This window comes from Eleginops maclovinus, chromosome 15, assembly GCF_036324505.1.
Source record: "Eleginops maclovinus isolate JMC-PN-2008 ecotype Puerto Natales chromosome 15, JC_Emac_rtc_rv5, whole genome shotgun sequence".
Lineage (NCBI taxonomy): Eukaryota > Metazoa > Chordata > Actinopteri > Perciformes > Eleginopidae > Eleginops > Eleginops maclovinus.
In genome coordinates, this window is record NC_086363.1 from 18,029,218 (window position 1) to 18,052,872 (window position 23,655).

Genomic DNA, 23,655 nt, shown 5'->3' on the forward strand with positions numbered 1-23,655 from the left:
AGGTTGACGAGTATTATGAAAGGCAAAAGCATGTAGTTACATAATTTCCGTTAATGTCTAAATACAAATAATGTATTCATTATTCAAATTCTAAGAACATAAACTGCAGACTTTCCAATTGGAATTATTTTTGATATATGTGTAGGTGAGTCTGTATGATATTAATGTGAATTACATTTATTTGTATGTATAAATCAAACCCACACTTTTGAATCTTTTTTTACCACTCAACCAATCCATGTGTCAATCCTTAGTAATAATAATTTTAAAGAATATGTTATAAAATACATTCCTGAATTTATAGTTTGTCTGACAGTACTGTGTTGTTAATAGCAGCAGCAGTCTGCCTTAGCAGAACGCTAACGTGGGCATCCCAACATGCTTACGATGGCAATGTTTACATGCTGATGTTTGCCATGACAAAAATATTGGCTTAGCTCGTTAGTATGGAAGCATGTTATAATAAGTGTGATGTCATTTGTTCTTAAAAGACTGATCATTACATCATGTGATATTGATTTTGAAAGCTGACTACCTTTTATTGTAAGTTATTATGGGTCATGCACAATGCAAAAGGGGCAGAGTGAGACCAGAAATTAGCTGGGTTTATTAGTAATTTTCCTTTTCACATTGTAAATTGGGAGCCAGTTATTAAATGGCCTGATAACCTATGAAACATACTCAGGTCTTTGGCTCAATGGCCTTAATTAATAGCAATGAATTAGTTTTGAGTGGCAGCAAATGGTGTGTCCCTATATTACTATACAAAAGGTATTTCTGAGGGTACTCTAAACCCAAGGAAGTACTTTCATCTGCAGTTAATCCAATACCATGCCAACATTCCTTCAAAACACATTAAACTAAGAATGAGCCAACAGTATGTTACAAGTGATCTTCTTCTTTCATAAGACGATTTATTGGTATCTGTCTTGTTAGATCTTAGTGTAGCATTGGACAATATTGATCATCACATCTATTGGCATTCATGGGACGGTACTAAGCTGGTTGAAGTCCCTTACTGTATGTGACTGATCTCAGTTTGTACAGTATACTGTATACGTGTGTCCATATTGTCCTATCTCTATCTCTACTATGAATCCTTCATGAAGGCCAAAGTCAGTTGGAGCTCTTAAACATTCTGTACTTGGCCCTAATTTGTCTGCCTTATAAATGCTTTTTTTGGCAGATAATTGAAAACACTTAACCGTTATGCAGATGAAGCCCAATTATATCCAATCAACCAACCTAAATGAATCAAAATCAATTAACTAAACTTTAAGTGTGATTTAGGGCATCCAATCTGGATGTGCTGCAATTGTCTTGTGTTAAACACTGTCAATATGTCAAAGATAAAGTTACCCTGGATGGCATTACCACGGCCTTCTGTATTGTTAACCTCAAAGAACTTCTAGAACTGCCTTCTTTCACCCACGTAAACATGCAGAAATCAGGCACACACTGTCTCCAAATGGTGTTGAAAGAGACAGTCGCTGGATTTGTCACTCCTACGCTGGATTATAATAATTCCTAATAATCTGGCTGTCCCAATAAACCTCTAAAGACCCTTGTTGATCCACAATTCTGTGGCGCCTGTACTGAAAAAAATTAGGAAACAAGATCATATTTGTCTCATTGTAGCTGCTCTGCACTAGCTCCTGGTACAATTCTGAGTATCATTTTTTTTTTTATTCCTGACCTACAATGCCATGATCATAAAAGCTCATAGCCCTTGCCACATTAGAAAACTATTCAAGAACGCTTAGTTACTTGTGGTTCCTAGAGGTTTCAAAAGTAGGATGGGAGCCAGAAACTTCAGTCCTCAAACTCCTCGCCTGGGGAACCAGCTCCCAGTTTGTGTTACAGAGATAAAAACCTTTACCAAAAAGGAAAGTTTTAAGCCTTCTGGTAAACGTAAAGCTACAGCCATGACTGACTCAGGGTTACCTTAAAACTATAGTTTTGTATGCTGCAAATAGCTGCACACTAATGAGAGAGGCTAACATACCCTGCAGGTCTGAGAGAAAGTGCTGAGCTGGTGTGGTTTTTGTCTTTTCCTGATTATGAGTAACCTCTTTTTTCAATATGCATGACTTGTTTTATTGCAAATTAATGCAACTGATTCAATGAATAATTGAACCACCTGAAGGAAATTACAAGCTACAAAGGTAATGTGACATCACATAAACCAATCGCAAATATTTTCCCAACCCGAACCTTAATGCCCAAATGAATGAATTTGACTTTCTTATCTTATTTTAAAAGAGCTGCGTACTTCCTGAGACATTTCAAGGTATTTTCCTGTTTACTAAGACCGTGATTTTCTCCTAGATCTGTTAGATTAATTGCCAGTTTCTATTGCATTTCAGTGGTGGACGAGCATAAAAGTAATGCCACCCTTTCCGTTAATTCAATCAAGAATCAGTCTTGAATTAATTATGAGTTGAGTCGGAATGGAACCAGGAGATTTCCAAGTAGTCGTTCTTGGTTTATTGCGACGTACATTCAGTATATACATGTACATATGTTGGTTTGTGAACATGAATGTTGTTTCTTTTTCCCCTAATTGAGCATATGATAAGACATGGTTGAAATTTAAATTAGAAGATACTGCATTGATCAAATGCTCTCAGATGGATTATATGCATATTATTATTGGCAGTAGCAAAAACATTTGCATAGCGCACAAAGCACATCAGCAGTTGTTGGCGAAAGTAGCAGCAGTCAAGCACGTGTCAGTAATTTAAATGAATAATGGGATGGGGGCTGTTAAATCCAATACCATTGTGTAAACGCAGAATGGTGAATCAAAGGATGAAAATGTGGCTTTTTACATTTAATATATTGAAAGCTGTTGAACTTTCTGGAAGAATAGAATACAATCAAAACCTATTATAGATTGTGGGATTTGATGATGCATTTGTCATATAGTTCAATGATTGCACGCACAGTACAGCTCTACTAAATTGAATGTACTGGCTGATTAAAGTTATCAAAAATCCTGACCTTTATGCCAGTATTCAACTTGTTGGATGACTCATTTTGGACGAAAAGTATTCAGTTTTTTTTAGATATGGCATCACAAGGCATTATTCTGAGCCAGCTGCATTTGTAGCTATGGGGCAAACACATGGGCTGATAACCTGGCTTCCCTTTCTGAGCACAAATGGTCTTTGTTTACTTGATTTTCAGTATGTCTGCATGGAGCAGGGCAAACACAGGTCAATATCCTACACTGATGCACGCTTCACCAGAATGCCTGGGAAATATCTCGCTGCAGAGCTCCATGCTAGAATGTTTCCCGAGCTTTAAGGACGTGAAGGAAGTCAAGTCTAAAATTGTGATTAATGACTTACCTAACGTTAAGCTGCAAATAACTTGTACTAACCTGAAGAGTTTTATATTGTTAACCTAAATTATTACAGTAAGCTTTTTGACTTTTATCAAATTTTCTTAACGTAGGGCTGAACAATTATTCCAATATTAATCACAATCACGGCCATGCACAATGAAACCATCTCCCAGATATTGAAGTTTAAATGTGTGCAAAATTTTAAAACATCCTTTGAAATAATTATTTATTGATCATAATAAACACATAGAGATATTGTTTTAATATAATTTCTTGGAAACTTGTAGTTTCTGGAAATGTCCATATAGTTCTAGAAACTACAAGGTCAACAACTTGATTTATAAGGACGATGCAACTTTCCAAGTGCTTAAGTTGAAGTTTTAAGCCTGCTAAAGCTCCTCTTAATCTGAACCGTCTCTTAGAAAAGGGTAATTGAATGCTGAAAATAATTTCACCGTGATCATCAGTGTCTCGTGGTCTCTACTACGGCACTCTCATGATATTAGAAGAAGAACAAGATGACCTATAGTTCCATTACTTCAACAATGATTATGTTAAACGTATTTATAATGCTCTAAACAATCTGCAGCAGGCACTGATCAGTACACTAAAAATAGCATTTAAATATTATGGTCAGCCTAAGTTCTCCATAAAAATCAATTCATATGCCTGGAGTTAAGTGAAACCACATGACAAGAAACAAAGCCACATCTGATGAATGCGAAAATAAATGATGTTAGAAAACAATTGTTTACATTCTGTCAGCTGTTTGATTTGTGGATGTTGCAAAATTGTGGTTCTTTTTAAATCCCCTTCAGCTACAGTCTATGAATGAACCTTATTCAAACATTATCCATATTTCCCCAGGGGACCCACTTTTAGGTGACTTAGCTTTAATGATGACACTATGTCACTTACAGCTGGTCACATCATGTGAAGTCATATCTTATTTTAAAACAAACATGATGTTTTTTTAACCCGAGCCAAATGTGTGTATTGCCAACACCACAACCTCAACCACATGCTACAACAACAGCATTAACTGTCATTTTGGTTTGGTGCTAATCACAATATGTTAGCATGCTATCGCTAAACTACCCTAAACTAACGACCATATTAAACATAAAAACTACTAAATATCAGCTTGTAAGCACTATACTTGTTGGAGATATAAATGGCTTTATTTAATAGTTTTTAACATTTATTTCCTTGCTGTTTTTGTTTCTGTTCAAGAGTATTGTTATTGAGTGTTATTATCTAAGTTAGTTAAGTTGTTTGTATTTTTTTTTTTTTTTTTTAAGGCATCTTTGGGCACTGGTCGATTGGGGCACCTGGTGTAGTTGTATGGTTTGGAGACGGGTGGTGGTGGGAGCCAGAGCACCAGTATGCATAGGGTTTGAACAATCCGGCCATAGGAAAGGCCCAGGGAACATAAGGGAAACGGTTTACTTTGGATGATACTGGATCATCAAATAAATCTACGAAACTACCAGCTTGTCTGGACTTGGATCCTTAATGTATACAATTTGCTTTCTTGTGCCTCAGTGGTATATTTTGGGTTTACGTTTCAGTTTTATCTGATATTTGATTTTGGCTGGTAAATAGTCAATAATAAATATTCAGCTTGTTGCTTCAACGTCTGAACAGTAGCTCAGGCCATTAGCGGTAAGGCAGTGGAATAATAGCTTTTGAAAGAATGACTGGTTCGTATCTCACAGCGGCTACTTTCATAGCGTTTGATATGTGCTTTGTAATGGTCACTATATGCACTTTTTTAGGCAAAAAAAACCAAAGCGATATTCTTTGAGGTGGCCATGCTTTTGTTTTGTCCGTAACACATGGCTTTTGAATTCGTTTTTGAGGCTTGCGTTGGCAGCGTCTGCCTGTGTCATATTGTGAATATCACCAGTTAACATAGGTGGGGTTTATTTCATCCATGTTAAACGGTGATTGTAAACAGCTGACAAGAACTGACAACACTTAGTTCAAGCAGGGCGTTGTTTGAGCCGTTCGGTGGCGTAATGAGCAACATTCATGGTTGATATATATATATATATATATATATATATTAATATAAATGTACGGGTTTGAATCCTGTCGCTAGAGTATGAATATTGTTTATTTTCATTTTTATTTTTTGGCCAGCGTATTTTCTGTTGTTGTCTGTAGGTGATCATGAATGAATGATCTCTACATGCACATTTATGTGCATGTAGAGATCATTCATTCATGTAAGTTTACATGAAGCTAAATATAGCTGTTAGACGGGCCATTTATAATCGTCAGCATGGATGGAAAAAGTGCTGACATAATGTCAAAGAAGGGCAAGACCTTGTATAAAGTATATAGACCAACTCGGCCATAGAGCCAACACCACATTTGCCCCACAAATGGCAAACTGGTTCTCCATCCGCAATTGCTGACCCATCCTCACCTCAGTCCCCGTCCCCACCTCAGTCCAGCCCTACATTTACACAAGCACAAGAAATACAAGCAGACACTCTGGAAACTGGTAATTATGGTCTTATTTTGTTGATTGTTGATGAAACTGGTGGCTGATGAGCAGGGGATCAGCCATCTGCGAATGGACATAGCCCAACAGCTCATCAAGGAAACGGGTTGGTTTCTAATTTGTTTTCAGTTGTCATGCAAGTGCTATTTATTTCAGCCAATAACATGGCTATCTGTAATCAGATGATTTGTCGGAGCTATGTCGGGTGTGTGGCGAACATGACACCCATGACCAATGGGTAAGACAAGTTTGGAGCACTTGAAGTTGATTACTGTAATGTTTTACAACTGTCCTAAAGCATATCTTTTTGTTGCCCTTTTCTTCCAGACGGAGTGCACGCTTTGTAAAAGCTGGTATCACGACCCTATCTGGCATCACGACTGATGGAGCCCCCGCCATGGTCGGTAAGCGAGCAGGGCTAACTGCACTTGTGTCGGACAAGGTCTCCGAGTTTGGTGGCTCGATTTTAAAGTACCATTGTATTTTGCATCAGGAGCAACTGTGCGCTAAAAACATGGGCTTGAAAAACGTCATGCAGGATGTCGTCGCCATTGTCAACAATATTCACTCAAAGGCCCTCTCACACCGTCAATTCAAAGCTCTGCTTGATGAGATGGATGCCCAGTATGGTGATGTATTGTACCATCAGGAGGTGCGGTGGTTGAGCCGTGGGAAAGTTTTGCGGCGTTTCTTTGATCTGCGCGAGGAAATAAGAGAGTTTCAAGCCACGAAGACGAACAACATCCAAGTGCCCACGGACAGTCACTGGCTTGCAGACCTGGCTTTTCTTGTGGACATCACAGAGCTGCTGAATATCCTCAATCTTCAGCTCCAAGGGAGAGACCAGATGATCACGCAGATGTATGACCATGTCAAAGCCTTCAAGCAAAAGCTCTAGCTGCTTAGCAGACATCTTTCAACAGGTGAGATCTAACTTTAATATTTTATTGAACATAAAACAATGTATTACGCTTGTTGTCACAACCATGCTATCATAGATATATTGTTTGTGATGCATGCATACTTTGTGTTGGTGGAAAATAGATGTTCTTTTTAAAACCACTAAACCAGGCATTAAATCCAAAACAGTAGTTGTATTGCTTTTCATAGTCTACTGCAGCCATAAACAAAACAAAATATATCCCCTGCCCACCATTTGATTGATGATTGGTATTTCATTTCATTTCATGAACAACCTTGCATCTTACATTGCTGCTTTTGTCTTTGTGTCTGTATTTTCAGGAAATTTGGCACATTTCCCCAGCCTCAGAGAAGTTGGGTTGATGGAGGAAGACACACCAAAATACCTCGACATTCTCAACAATCTTGAGGTGGAGTTCGACCATCGCTTTGAAGATTTTCGTGCAAATACAACAGCATTTGAGCTGTTTGCGCAACCTTTTTCTGTGAATGTGGATGCAGTCAGTGAGGAGCTTCAAATGGAACTTTTGGAACTTCAGTCTGATTCAGACCTCCATAGCAGGTTCAGAGAGCTTTCCTTACAAGATTTTTACAGGTCTATTCCCGCACACAGATATGGCAAGATCTGCAGACATGCCCAGGTTGTGTTATCCCTCTTTGGAAGTACTTATGTCTGTGAGCAGGCTTTCAGCCGTATGAATCTTAACAAGTCCAAACTGAGGAATGCTTTATCTGACTCTCACCTACATGACATTCTCACTTTGTCAGTTAGTCAGCTTGAACCTGATATTGAGAGGCTTTTAAAAACCAAGAACAGGCTTCATGTTTCCCACTGATTGGACTACTACAGGCAGAATATGTAGGCCTGCCCTAGGCCCCCATTGTGTCACCTGGGAGTATGGTAGGCCCAAGGACTGGTAATGTTCCACACCTGTCCACAAATATTTCATAGTGCTTCAGTTATTTTTTTAATTTAAAGAAGCCAGATCGATGTTATGAAATGTTATTGACCTAAATGTGAAGCACAATAAACAGTGCAATTAATTTTTCAAAATGACTTTGTGATATAGTGTTTATTTTGCACACGTATGCTTAACTTACACACGTTATGTACTGCACTCATATATTTACCGCACACTTAATGTACTGCAAAATTATCATTTTGGCCCTCGGCCCTCCCCTCACGTTCAATTTTGGCCCTCCATCGGGAAGTATTTGGGCACCCCTGACTTAGATGGTTCAAGCAGGGCGTTGTTTGAGCCGGTCGGTGGCGTAATGAGTAACATTCATGGTTAATATACAGTGGGGCAAAAAAGTATTTAGTCAGCCACCAATTGTGCAAGTTCTCCCATTTAAAAAGATGAGAGAGGTCTGTAATTTTTATCATAGGTATACCTCAACTATGAGAGACAGAATGGGGGAAACAATCCAGGAAATCACATTGTAGGATTTTTAATGAATTAGTTGGTTAATTCCTCGGTAAAATAAGTATTTGGTCACCTACAAACAAGCAAGATTTCTGGCTCTCACAGACCTGTAACTTCTTCTTTAAGAGGCTCCTCTGTCCTCCACTCGTTACCTGTATTAATGGCACCTTTTTGAACTCGTTATCAGTATAAAACACACCTGTCCACAACCTCAAACAGTCATACTCCAAACTCCACTATGGCCAAGACCAAAGCGCTGTCAAAGGAGACCAGAGACAAAATTGTAGACCTGCACCAGGCTGGGAAAACTGAACCTGCAATAGGTAAGCAGCTTGGTGTGAAGAAATCAACTGTGGGAGCAATTATTAGAAAATGGAAGACATACAAGACCACTGCTAATCTCCCTCCATCTGGGGCTCCACGCAAGATCTCACCCCGTGGGGTCAAAATGATCACAAGAACGGTGAGCAAAAATCCCAGAACCACACGGGGGGACCTAGTGAATGACCTGCAGAGAGCTGGGACCAAAGTAACAGAGGCTACCATCAGTAACACACTACGCCGCCAGGGACTTAAATCCTGCAGTTCCAGACGTGTCCCCCTGCTTAAGCCAGTACATGTCCAGGCCCGTCTGAAGTTTGTTAGAGGGCATTTGGATGATCCAGAAGAGGATTGGGAGAATGTCATATGGTCAGATGAAACCAAAATAGAACTTTTTGGTAAAAACTCAACTCGTCGTCTTTGGAGGAGAAAGAGTGCAGAGTTGCATCCAAAGAACACCATACCTACTGTGAAGCATGGGGGTGGAAACATCATGCTTTGGGGCTGTTTTTCTGCAAAGGGACCAGGACGACTGATCTGTGTAAAGGAAAGAATGAATGGGGCCATGTATCGTGAGATTTTGAGTGAAAACCTCCTTCCATCAGCAAGGGCACTGAAGATGAAGCGTGGCTGGGTCTTTCAGCATGACAATGATCCCAAACACACCGCCAGGGCAACGAAGGAGTGGCATCGTAAGAAGCATTTCAAGGTCCTGGAGTGGCCTAGCCAGTCTCCAGATCTCAACCCCATAGAAAACCTTTGGAGGGAGTTGAAAGTCTGTGTTGCCCAGCGACAGCCCCAAAACATCACTGCTTTAGAGGAGATCTGCATGGAGGAATGGGCCAAAATACCAGCAACAGTGTGTGAAAACCTTGTGAAGACTTACAGAAAACGTTTGACCTCTGTCATTGCCAACAAAGGGTATATAACAAAGTATTGAGAGGAACTTTTGTTATTGACCAAATACTTAGTTTCCACAATCATTTGAAATAAATTCATTAAAAATCCTACAATGTGATTTCCTGGATTTTTTTTTCTCATTCTGTCTCTCATAGTTGAGGTATACCTATGATAAAAATTATAGGCCTCTCTCATCTTTTTAAATAGGAGAACTTGCACAATTGGTGGCTGACTAAATACTTTTTTGCCCCACTGTATATATATATATATATATACTACTCAAATGTACGGGTTTGAATCCTGTCGCTAGAGTATGAATATTGTTTATTTTCATTTTCATTTTTTGGCCAGCGTATTTTCTGTTGTTGTCTGTAGGTGATCTCCACATGCACATTTACATGAAGTGATGCTTAAGTTTTTTGCCGAGGTTTTTTTTTTAATATTGTCTGGTTCACTTCAGACACACAAGTAAGGTGAAAATGACGAACCTGGCAACCACATATGATTCGGCCCGTATAGCGTCATATGACGCTCAAGGAGTGGAAAACGTAAACAAATTCAACCAGTTGAACTGGAACACCGGTAAGCGACTGCCTCCGTGCTGTCCGTCTGACTAGAACTACCACATTTTTGAATCGGTGAGGGGTGATCGGTGAGGGGTGTGTGTGTGTGTGTGTGTGTGTGTGTATGTGTGTGTGTGTGTGTGTGTGTGTGTGTGTGTGTGTGTGTGTGTGTGTGTGTGTGTGCAGGGCCGGTTCTTCCTACAGTCCATCAAGGCGACCGCCTAGGCCCTAGGGCGCCAAATTGGCGGGGGGGGGGGGCGTCCTTAAGCACACATCTTTGTTTTAACAACATTGATTAACGATTTTTTTTTTTTAAAGCATGGGATATAAAACCCTCATTGAATTAAATGAACATGCCCCAACCCATATTTCGAGATTTTGCGCCCCTAATAATTTAATTGGAAGACAATCCAATAAACACTGGATCAATGCAATAATGGATGATAAATATGTCTGGTGAAATACAAAGCTAAACAATTAATGAAAAAGCATCCAACCGACAGCCCCGCCTTATCAAGCACTGAACATGGGGGATAAAACATAATTTAATTCCAGTGCATACTGTAAGAAACAATTATATTTTAGGGTTTGGCAGGAAGGGGATTGTTTGTATTGGTTAGCTTAATTATCATAGAAAGGATTTACAACATTTTAAAAAACATTTTCATAATTTTTAATGATCTACTGCACTCATGTAATGACTCAAATTTGGCACCATTAGTTTCCCAAGCCATATTATACTACTTTGTATGTGTTTTACTGTGTATACATTTCACAAATAAGCCAGTACCTGATATTCCAAAGTCGAAGATGGCTAGATTAACAGTCATGAGTTCAGGAGGCTTCAACTTGGTCTTCCGTTTGATGGTCATGTAAATAACATAGCCATTCCCTGTTGCCGACAAGATTCCTGTGAAAGACAGAGAGGGAGAGAGAGACCATTTTCACTTCTGAGACAATCATTTCTAAAGGCATTTCAATGCGGTATTTGTGCTGAAATGTGTTTGTAAGGCAAGATGGAATATTTTTTCTTTTGATACAGTCAAGGGCAATCAATTTTGGATATGTATGTATTTTTGATAGGTTTGATTTTGAGTGAGTTACATAAATATTTAGTTTCAAGCACAATTCTAGAAAAACTGCACAGCAATCAGTGAACAATGTATAGTATAAAATATACCCTGCAGACACAAGTGCATTTGATTTAGTAGTTAATATGACAGTACTTCATTCTCCATCGGCATACACTACAACTGCACATCCACATTGTTTTGGAAAAGCACATAGTACAAGCTTACTTTGAGGTTCAGGACAACCAATATACATACTTTACAGAGGGGGGTGCAAGGCTTGCTTACATGTGAATGCGTGTTGTAAAGATATTGCAGATATACCATAAAACATGTGATGTGTTAATACTGTGATAATAAAACACATGTACACTGAGAGAGAAAAGGCTAACTATTACATACATTTGAAAAAAAACAAAACATAAACTAACCTAAACACGAAGCAAAACACTATGGAAATAACCTCTTCTTTGGCGAAAATAGCAGCAGTCAAGCAGCGGTCAGTAATTGAAATGAATAATCAGATGGGGCTGATACTAAGCTAGCCAATCAAAAAGCTATTATGAATGTGACACTCCAGTTATTTTACCACGTAATGTACCAATGTAAATGTGATGTAATGTAAACAGCAGTATTGTATAAGATATTTCATTTTTAAAAGCAAACACGAGGAGATGACAGTATGGTAAAGAACCCCTCTACCCCATCCCCATGTTTTAATGGAAAATAATGACCATTCTTAGCATGACTGCTTTATGTTTAAAATAGCTACGTAGTCACTTAGCTAGCCAAGCAATATATGAATGTAACACTCCAGCTATTTCAGAACACAATATAATAATGTAAACGTAATGAAATGTAAACAACAGTATTTTTTTAAATATTTCATAGTCCGAAGTGAATTTCAATTTCAAGTGCAAACAAAAGGAGATGACAGCCTGGTAAGGAACCCCTGTTACTACATCAACATGTTACACTGTAGGCACTAGCTACCATCTCATGGTCTAACACTCTCCATAACAACTCCATTGATTTGTATGGCCTATCGTGGGGTCACTTCACATCATCAACAGTGAGACAAGAATGTGAGCGACAGGCGAACAAGACATTTCACTTTGAATTGATCCTGTGTCTTTCAGTACAATGAAAACAGTATGTGCACTGACACAGAGAACATTGAAGGGGTTTGCCTTTATCCCTACAAAACATTGCCCCACTACGATCCTTCCAGTCTTTGGTTAATCCATGCTTTCATCTCTCACAAATAGTATACTGTAGCAGTCTCAACTGATTGACTTCTATACGTCTACCATACCAGGGGTGGACTGGCCATCTGTGTGTTCTGGAGAATCACAGAACATCTGGTAGGCCAAGGCAGTTGAAGGCCGCCCCTGCACGCATCCTTTTTAACGTGTTAATTTAAGTTGCGTTGACAGGCGACAGAGCGCTAATGCAGTTGTGTGGTTATTATATGTCAAGTAAACACACAAAAAGAGGAAAACAGACAAGATGAAAACATTGATGTATAAAGACAACGGATTAGACAGTGGCTGATCGCGAAAATGAAAAGACATAAGAAAACTGGAAAAGCCGGCCCAGTTTGTGAAGAGGGACAGAGAGTTGAGCTGGTGGAAGTACCATCAGTGGCACATACAAGTACAGGGCATACAAGTATTTTTGGAATAGATATTACATGTGATGTAAGACAATTTGCTGAATTACCAAGTTTTTTTAACATTCCTTTTATATTTGTTGAGGTTGAGTATAGAACAAGGACAGATGGTGACACCCACTGCAGCTCCGTCAGACAATTAAGTACAGTCTCAATTGTTTTCATGCTTATGACAGCAGAGAAAGACATCCTCATGTCCCTTGATTAAAGACAGAGTTGCAGAAAAAAGCAACCTACTCAAGAAACTTTTGATCCCCCACCATGAGAATTATAAACCACCTCAGTCGATCTAATTACTACATAAACACACCCTATGAATCATCTGATCTATGTTACCACATGGTCAAGACATCTGAGGAGTGTCCTCCCTCTCTCTGTAAGTTGAACTTGTGTACTTAGTACACACAATCTAATCACTAATATTGTCATTACTTCGATAAAATTGTAAATTAAGATGAAGGCGTTGTGACACTGCTGCCACCAGCATTGCGTTTCGGTTTGTCTTGTTGTGGGCTGGGCTAGGTCAGAGTCCAGGGCTGTTTTTCAGTGCCTGTCCGCCCCTGTCTAGAACTGCTCACTTGCACTCGCCGTCACGAATCTGGCCACTTCATAAAGGTGCTTTATTAAGTGTTAAAGGGCAATTTTAAAGGGGTTCCTCATAGTGATGAATCCACAGATAATTATCACCTGAATCTGCAGCTCCTCTTAGCTGCATCCGGCATCTGTTTGAAATACGGGGATGCAATGTGAATGTAAATCAAAAAATAATAAGCTGTTGATACGAGATGAAACTGAGATGGATTTTGTGTATAAACTAACCCTAACCCTCCATCATTGTGGACAGGAAACAGTTGAGACCTGTAGCATAATAAGCTGCATTCTGGCTACAGCAGATGGCACATGCAGGCCCAAAAGGATGCTTGGAAAGCTGGAGAGGAGGATCTGGTGGATTACCATGTTAATCGCTGCCTACAAGACCAGCATGATGACGATGCAGGGGAGGAAGCTGCTATAGCAGTGTGGAGTTCCTCTGGAACAGCAAGGAATTGAGTGGCCTGCCCACAAAACAGACTTGTGAAGGTGGAAATATACAAAAACATTAGGAAGGAAATACTAGAAGAGGGTATGGTTGGGCAGAATCTGACCCAGTCACCATGTTGAAAACTGTTGTCTGTGTCTGAATTCATTCGATGGGTGATTCTCACCTTGGTCTTTGAACTCAACATACTGAAAAAAGAAATACAAAATGTAGCACTTTGAGAACTTAGCCCATGCAGCAGCATTGCATTGGTTTGTTTTATTTCAAGCGAATACATCTGCATGTTTCCTGTTCTGAGTTTTTACCTCTATGGTTTATTGCTCAATTTTAAAGCCAAATGAAATATAATTTAATGACAACTAGACGATGGAGTTCCAAAAACTCGATTTATATTTGATCAGTGCTCCCTAATTTGACAGTTTGATTGGAGTCCACAAGCAGAAATTGGAACCACGCCATATAATCAGATTGCTTCTTTAGTTTAGCTGAGAGGAATCTTGCAAATTCCAGTGCTTTTTCCTTCGGTATTTCATTGTTCTTATATCCTTAATACAGTCCAAAAGTAATTGCATTGAGGATTACATTTGAGATTAAAAGAAAAGAGCTTTCAGTGCATTCTCTTATTTGTAGCTTCCGTGCAACACCGCTATCAGTCCCACAATCTGACCGCTGAGCAGCTCAGACACAGATAGGAAAAATATCACAACTCATTTTCTCACATCTCAGTTTTCGAATCTTGGCCTGTGATTAACGGGGAGTGTCGTGGCTTTCTTCCATAGTTTTCCATCAAGCCACTAGATGCCTTTAACAAACATTCCCTACGCGTTTTCTTTCCTTTACATTTGTTTTACTCACACTTTTGTTGACAGGCTTGGCCTCAGATGGTGTGATGAAATAAAATGTCACACTTTTTCACACAGGTAACAGAGAAAACAGGCCTTTACAATAGTCAAAACAAAAAAAATCAAACAAAAGAGGCAAAACTCAAATAAAATAATACAAAATAATAATAAACAACTTATGTGCTTCCTTTCTTTCTTTCTCTTTATAGCCTTGTATAACTTCAAAACTTAAACGGTTAATAAACTGTGCCTCAACGGCGTCACTTAGGAGGCTGGCCCTGTGGGAATTGTAGTCCTTTACACTGTGTTGACTACAGACATCACAATTTAGTGGATTCTTTTATAAAACAAAATACTGCCTCTCACAGTTAGGCTATCACCCAAAAACCCCGCTGCCCTATCAGCTGATACCTGTTCACGCCGTTTGAATAGCACAATTATCTTTTTCACTACTGAATAAACCAGATTCAGTCAAATTATTTATGAGGACACTTGAAGTAAAATGGCAGAGCACATTCATTAGTAGCACAATGGGCTTACTGTATGACTAAATGTCCATGCACTCATATGATGCACCGCAAAAGAAAAAAAAAAATAGAGGCTCAAGCCCGAGATCTGGCTCTTGGTGCATTCCCACAGCCATTTGGGAAAAATGGATCCAAATGGAAACCAACAGCGAATTTGAATAGACAGAAAATTAATTGGATATCCACCAAACCAATATAGTATGTGGCCCACTTTTCCTCCCTCCACCTGTTTCTCTGTCCATATGTTATTGAGCTGCTCTTTGTCTTGTATATTGAAAATCAGATTTTTTGGAAGCTTGACACACAATAATTGGAGTAAAAGCAGCATGGTGAGCTAATCCTCTACTGACATCCATAACTTGAGTCTTTTAATTCAATCCACTTTATTCAGCTTGACCTGTTGCTGCTTCTGCTGCTGTGGGAGGATTCTCGACTCAACCCCGGTCACCATGGGGACTTCTGTTTAGCTGTGTGTCCAATCGGCTAATCAGGAGAATGAATGCATCATTTCTGGTTGCGTTTTTCAGTTTTTGCATCATATTTGAGACACATTCCATCATCATGTTTTTGTATAAACTTATCTCATACAACATAAATGTATAATTCAAACGATGGGCATGACTTGGGGCTATGGTACATACTGTGACATATGATAATGTTGTTATTGCGTATTTCCTGGTAAACAGCAGTTTATTGTAAAGGATGAAAAAAGACAGACTGTGGTTGACAGATGAAGATAGATTGCGATATAATGAATTCACAGAAAGAATAGACGCTTGACTATCAATTCCAATTGTGATTGTGTGTGTGAGTGTTTCACTTGTGAGTGTGTGTCTCAGGTGTCTATCTCCTAGTCCAGCAGTTGCTCAGTCAGTAGGGGCTTGGACTGGGAATCGTAGGGTCGCCGGTTCAAGTCCCCAAACAGACTTGAAATATGGAAAGTGGACTGCTACTTGGAGAGGTCCCAGTTCACCTCCTAGGCCCTGCTGTGGTGCCCTTGAGCAAGGCACCGGACACCTCCAACCCCCCCTCCCCATTGCTCCCTGGGCGCTGCACAATAGCTGCCCACTGCTCTAGTACTAGGATGGGTTAAATGCAGGGGACCAATTTCACTGTGTGTGCTCTGCTGTGTGCATGTATGTGACAAATAAAGAGGGTTTCATCCTCCGATTCTATCTATCTATCTATCCTAGGAATTACATGACAGAAAAATACTCTGTAAGTTTTGACTTAAGTCTTAAAAGGTCCACTTTCGGCATTATAATGTTCTCTTGATTTATTATTTTTAGGTGTGTCTTTGAGTTAATTTATTGTTTTGTTGTTTTATTCTATTCTGTAAACTACTGACATTTTTTTCTCTGTGTTGAAATTCAACAGACACTGGAATGGCTGATATACATGTAGAGATAAAGATTTAAGAAACATTGTGTGAGTGTCTCTTTCACCAGGATGTCTAAAAGACTAGACGCTGTGTTGTTTTAGGTACCTCTGAGTTTCTGCCGGTGGACATTGTGAAATGCTTATTCTCCACAGTGTTCACCATCACCATGAAGCTGCTCGGGTGGGGGGTGGAGAGCCAGAAACACAGCCACAAAGGGGCGTGGTCAGCAGAAGCTCATTAGCAATTAAAGCTACAGACACAGAATCAGAACTTTTGGAACAGGGCTGAAACAGAGGGGTTTATGGCAGGCCATTATTTTATGATCTGTTTGGTAATACTTGTATATATCTAAGACCTACAATATACTGTTAAAATACAGTATAATACGTGACCTTTAATGAATGTGTTTAATACATATAAAAAAGGCAAAATATTAACTTTTATATTGAATGCCACCTTAAAAAAAATGTTTAATGTCAAACTTCCATGATTACATTAAACCTCTTTTGGGAGTATTTGTGTCCATGTCTTTTCAATACTGATATATTTATTCAAAATGTACTTCAGACAAGCACTAAATGCATGTCTGAAGTACACCCACGTCACTACCACAATCACACACCCACACACACGCACATATGTGATAGTTCATTCTTATGAACAATTCCTTTCTGCTTCCCAAAGACCAATGAAACATGACTTTTGATAAGAATATACATCTTTATTTATCAAGTGAATGTTTGCGCTGATATATTAAAAGCTTTGTTGACTGCTGTAGCAACAGAATAAACAAATACCCATCTGTCAGTGTACTCACACTACAGCTGCCTCACACATACACACACTTTGTTTAATGGTTGAACTATGTGTTGATAGATGGCAGTGTCAGATTCACTACCTTGACAATAATGATGATTTATTACTTTATTAAAAGCTTAAAGTACCTTAAAATAAAACACTTTGGTGTGGTATATTGTATATTGTGTTGAAATGCTGTGGCATGATATCTATCATCCTTGATTGAACATACATTATGCAAGATGCTTCAGGGTATATGAGCATGGATGGTATCAAAGACAGTGGCCAGCGTGACTACGTTTAGTTTAGTTGAATGGCAATGAGTTATGCCAGAATTATATGAATTATGTAATGTGGAGTGGAGCAGGTTGGACCCAAAAGCAGGAAGTTGACTTTATACATGGTGATTGTAGATAATCGGAAGTAAAAGGCAAGGAAAAGCAGTGCAAAGAAAGCTGAACTTCATCATAAACCATGTGCAACAATCCAACAGAGACTAAACCGAGAAGTACTTCAATACAAACTGATCTGATGGGGGGATGGAGTGTAGATGCTTCAGAAGTCAGGTGGTTGCAGGGCTGATGGGGAACAGGTGCAACCAATAAGGCCAAGACAAACAATCAAACAAGGGGAGAAAACACAAAAAGAAAGGAAGTGAAAATAGAAATGACACAAGGAGAAATAACCCTTTTAAAAATAAAATAAAGATCTAAGATGCAGTGGATTTTCTTCCTGTTTCCTTACTATCAAGAAAACATAACATACAATTGTAGCTTTTCCGTCCAATTATATTCAGTCTTCAGGGAGATGATTATACCAGCTAGTAAACTCCCGTTTTGAATGGGGATTGTATTCTTTGCTCCATTGATTGAGCCATCTGATTGCTCAAACCTAATGAATGCATGTCAGTTTGAGGGTGAATGAGCTGTTAACCCACACAGCGATCATTCAAACATCTTTATTCTTATCTTGTATTGTAGTGAAGCTTTATGTTCCCATTGAATTCTGGCCCCGACCGGGGTTGCTCTGGGATTTGTGACATGCTGTAGTCAACTTTATTTAACACGCTGCTTGTGTATCATCTGTACACATAATACTTGTGACTGTTTTTTAAATGTGATTGGAATAATGGCTATGGCTGCATTTCCATGCAAATAAAGAACCAAAGGAGATTGAGGTGAAGCGGGAATAAAAGGTGATGACAGCCAATTTGTACCGCAGGGAGACAGAAGAAGCTAGATAACTAAAATTGAAAGCTCAAAGCACATAAGCCTATGGTCGCTTATATTTAATGCATTTACAGTCAAGCAGCATCTCCACTCAGCTCCTTTATGGATAGAACAATTCATATCAAGTGTGTGTGTGGGCTGTTGGTTCACACAAACCAACAAACAGATTAAAACGTTTGAATCATGAAGTCGTTATTCTGTTTCTGATTTTTCACTGAATGCAAATTAAATGATATCAAAATATATCTCCTAATCAGACTCCATAGTGAGGTATACATTCTTACTAGATGTGCCTCTGCTTACCTAAACCTGGGGAATGTTTCTGCAAAAGCATCATGGTGAAAATCTGCATAAACAGTTTCAGTTTTAGATTCTTATTAAAGAGCAATTTAACACCCTGATTTTACTGGAGCACCCCCTCTCGAAAATGTAGTGGATGTTTCCATTACAGTTTATGGGGGGAGTGTCCCAGGGTACATCAGAGAGATTTTAAATAAACTGGGAGATAATTTATTTGTTGTAACAATACTTCTTGGCAATAAATCTTGTCTGGAAAGACTGTTTTCTTACCTTTCAAATGGAGCCACATTTGTGAGGAACATGCATTTGTGGGAGGAGCAGAGCTCAGAATGTGGGTTGCGCCCATGAAAAATGTGACAAATCTCCTCTGCCAAACAGCAGCCATTCTCCGGTCTCATACGGCCGTGAGGAGGCCGGCCTTGACTGCCCTTCCAGGTCAGGCCCACTTGCCCTGGAACCTCAACATGTGGAGGAATATTTTGTTCAGCGATGAGTCCAGATTCTGCCTACGGCACTTGGATCGTAGGGTCACAGTGTGGAGAAGACGCAGAGAAGGCTTTGCTGATTGCTGCACCGATAGAGTAGGAGTGGAGAGGAGGGAGTGACCTGCAGTCTTGACCTTGACCCCATTGAACACTTGTGGGATGGGCTTGGGCATGCTGTCCGTGCCAGAGTAACCAGCACAACCATGCTGGCTGACTTGGGACAAATACTGGTTGAAAAATGGGATGCCATCCCACAGCAGTGTGTGAGCATGTTGTTGGCCAGCATGAGGAGGAGGGGCTGTTGTGGCTGTGTATGGTTAAATTAATAAAGTGTTAAGAAATAAATTCTTGCCAATATGTCTTGTTTCATCAGACTTCCATCATCCAATCCACAAAACAACACCAAAAGAGTCAACAGCAAAAAAAGCTGTCTGGCTTTGGCAGAGGAGATTTGTCACTTTTTTCATACTCAGCTCTGCTGCTCCTCCCACAAATGCACGTTCCTCACATACAGTATGTGGCAGCATTTGAAAGGTAAGAAAACAGGTTTTCCAATGGTATAAGATCTATTGCCAAGAAGCATTATTACAACAAAGAAATAAGCTACCAAAGACACATGTCCTTACTTGTTGTGTTAAGTTGAGTTTTGGGGGCTCATGTGGAGATAATTATTGATATCTGATCGAAAATCCGCCTGCACGTCTAAATCTCGAAAGCCAAACATCCAAACTTGATAAATTGTACATTGAACTGAATTTCTTCTAAGTGGGTCACTCCACAAATGATCTGTCATCATCAGACTGTTTATTCATTTCAAGTTCACATGCGCCAACCGTGCTTGCAACATGTCGCAGGTGCCCTGCTAGATTTGTATTATTTTCCCCTTTAAGCTTCCTTTACCTTTCTTTACCTTACTTTACCTTACTTATTATTTTTATCATATTAATTTCTATGAGTATTAACCTTTGCAATCTCTAAACGTTCTTGTAGAGAGAGGTATTGGTTTTGCTGTTGTAGTGCATCCAAGCCAGTGTTGCAGTGACCCCATGGCGGCCTGGTTTACACAACGGACAGCTAATCGCGATAAAATTGGCTAGCATAGTGGTCAGAACAGCGGCTATCCTCACTGAAATCTGGAGAAGGACAAAAGATGCAGTGGTAAACTGAAGAGCTCAGGAGAAGAAGGAGAGCTGGATTCAGACTTATGGCGTGAACGAGATATAAGTCATGTCCCGCCTCTTATCATGGGCACATAAGATGGCTAATAAAATTTGACAAGCTAAATGCATAACCTAAGAGTCAGACAGACGACTTAACTGCGTAAGCCAGAAATCAAATGCAATATCTGGAGTGTATCTTAAGAATTTCTGAAGTATTTCCATTGATTGATATTGCCTCGCAGATCATGTTGGAGAAACACCATGCTGATGATAACAGATAGGCATAAAGCTTGATTGCAGCAACACTCAGTGACAATAATTGGGGAAGAAAGACAGGAATGAAGAGATAAAAGAATTTTTGCAATCAGACTGACCTATGATGCAGATGTAAAATGCTGCGATGATATCGGCCTCTTTGGAGAGTTTCGAGGCGAAAGGGTCACCATGGAGGAGATAATGGGGGACGTATGCAGGGTGGTTCCACGTCGTGTTTTCCATCACTGCCATCAGGCGGGAATGTCCTAGGGAGCGGAGGAGAAGGCTGAAACTGCTTCTTCAGATTGAAAAACAGGTCACACGCGCGCGCACGCACGCACACACACACACACACACACACACACACACACACACACACACACACACACACACACACACCAAGGCATCAGGTAGACAGGACACATAATTGCACATGCAGTTGATGAAATGCAAAAACAGGCATAGCGTGTGACACATGCCAGTGCGGGGACCATAGCAGCACACACAATTGTTAATCATCTTGTGACAGTAATGTGCTTTCCTACGCTGTGGAGTGTGGATGAAGCACTGAGTTGGATTTGTCACAAATTGGTTTATATGGAAGCTAATGGAGAACTTAGCTCGTTGCTATCATTTAATTAGCAACAGTACACATAAGAATTGCCCCGCTCTGACCTCCTGCTTAGATTGGGAATGTCTATTTGAAGGCAAAGTAGGTTAGCTTAGTGATCTGTGTAGATCCGTTGAGCTTTCAAATGTGTGTGTTTGTTAGCATTTCTTGGCCATATACTTGGGAAAGTTAATTAACCTGATAGGTGAGTTGTTTTTTTCAAAGTCATCATAATTTGGATGTACTGTGAGTAATGTTGTTAAATTCCTGTAGTAATATTTGAACTTAAACTATACATACACCTACTGTACCAATCCAAACACAGTGTCACCATAATATAGCATAACTCTTTCAAACTTTATTTTGCATACGAATATTCATCTCTATAGAGTACTAACAAATTATCAAATTAAATTCACCTTAGGTTTGACTGAAACATAATCAATCATAGTTTATCAGATTTCAGTGGTTTTCCCTTGCTGCACACGCCACTGAAACCCCAAGCCACTTATCAAAAACAGATGCCACATGTGTCAACAAGAGATTGCCTTACACTGATTTAGCAGGGAAGGGAAACAGGCTGCATGGGTTATAACTTCGCTGATAAGGTGATACATGTGTTGTCAGGTTTAAGTTGGTCTCGGTTGTGCAGGTTCGAGAAACCAGCAAATGAAGCCCAGTATAGCTATTTTTCATAGTTTACATTGTGACAAAATCTCACTGAGAAAAGCATGGATGTAAATACCATAATGAATGAGGGCTGAGTTCCTATTAGCTGTTTCAGTTTCAGAGTCATGGCACTGTGCCTGCTGTTTCACAGTGTAGTGGATTAATGGCACACTTGAAGTACAATGGCATTGTTAAGGTTATCAGTAACACCTGTGCCTTTCATACCATTACAATAACAAAAAACCTCCTTGCAACAAACAGAATCACACATCTAGTTATAATCAGTGTTGGGCAAGTTACTTCCAAAATGTAATACAGTACATATTACTCATTACTGTCTTTTTAAAGTAATAAGTTACATTACATTATTACTGTCTCTGAAATGTAATGCGTTACACTACTTTTGCGTTACTTAGCATTAACATTAGGAAAAGAGCTAGAAATTAAACTCATGCTCCGTTTAAGTGGGCTGGATAATATGATACCGGTAACATTACGTCTCTGTGTGTTATTAATAACATGCTAGTGGAGCCTCTGCACGGCCCTGTGACCTGCTGTATATGAACGAGCCTCTATTCAACGTTAGCTCACCTTGTCATTGGTGTGTTAACGGGGATTTGGCTGACAAGCTTTCTAAAAGTCAGTGATTCCACAGAGGACAGAGGCTGCATATCTACAACACTCTGACACGAGTCTCTGAACTTCTCGGGTTCAAGCAGCAGACACAGAGACAGTTACCTTCAGATGCTTTGGCCTGCGCGCACTCCTGTCTTTCTCTGTTCTTTTATCCGAGTCTGCAGCTCTGCATTGTGAATCTGTTTCTGCAGCCCTCTTAACCAACAGTAAACAGGCTCACTGAGTTACTATTCTACCTGCACAATTATTTCTCTGGTGTCGGAATGTTTCGCGATGTTTGTGAATTCTTAGAATCTAAACACCACATCATTTCGGGTTAAAATGTGTTGTAACTGCGTTACTGAGAATTTTAACGGCTATTATATTACCCACATTTCAGAAGTAATGCATTATATTACTGCGTTACAGCTAAAAGTAATACATTACTGTAACTCCGTTACTTTTGTAACGCGTTACACCCAACTCTGGTTATAATGCAGAATAAGGCACCACCATCTCTACTCTGCTTCTGACTAAAATGATATTCAGACCAACGCTGTAACTAGTTTCACATCTTTCATTTAAGCCTAGCCAATCCAAGACATGGAACCCCCTGTTTATTCCTATGAAAGTAAATTAGTGGTGCATGAAGCTAAAATTGATTAAAATGATACCTGGATCACCTAGACCCAGTTTTTCAAAAGCAATCCAGTGGGATTTCGGATCACGGATTGGATCAAATCTTGGAAATGGGTTTTTCAAAGGCAAAAGAGAGGGATTCCAGATAAAATCAGATCATGTAATGCAATCTTACATTTGATCTGGATCAAACCTGCCCTTTGGGTTTTTCAACACTTTGAACTCGGTTTGGGATCAATTTGATCCAAAAAAACAGGATTATCCTAATCCCATCAGAAGGGTGGATTCAGTTGGGATTTTTCGAACAAAATCAGAGAGGTTTTTTTTTAAGTGAACGATCACAAAATGAATGTTTACTGATGATGTGTACA

At 39.5% G+C, this 23,655-nt stretch overlaps 1 protein-coding gene across 1 annotated transcript in view; it reads right to left on the reverse strand.

Annotated features, from left to right (window-relative positions):
• The window catches only part of opn5 (opsin 5), a 41,398-nt gene that overhangs the window by 8,246 nt on the left and 9,497 nt on the right, over window positions 1-23,655 (reverse strand). Inside the window, exons 2-3 of the mRNA XM_063902624.1 lie at window positions 20,871-21,017; window positions 10,784-10,903 (exon numbers count right to left, since the gene is read on the reverse strand). Of these exons, the coding sequence (XP_063758694.1) occupies window positions 10,784-10,903; window positions 20,871-21,003 (253 nt within the window). The 5' untranslated portion in view covers window positions 21,004-21,017. The remainder of the gene's footprint in view (window positions 1-10,783; window positions 10,904-20,870; window positions 21,018-23,655) is intronic.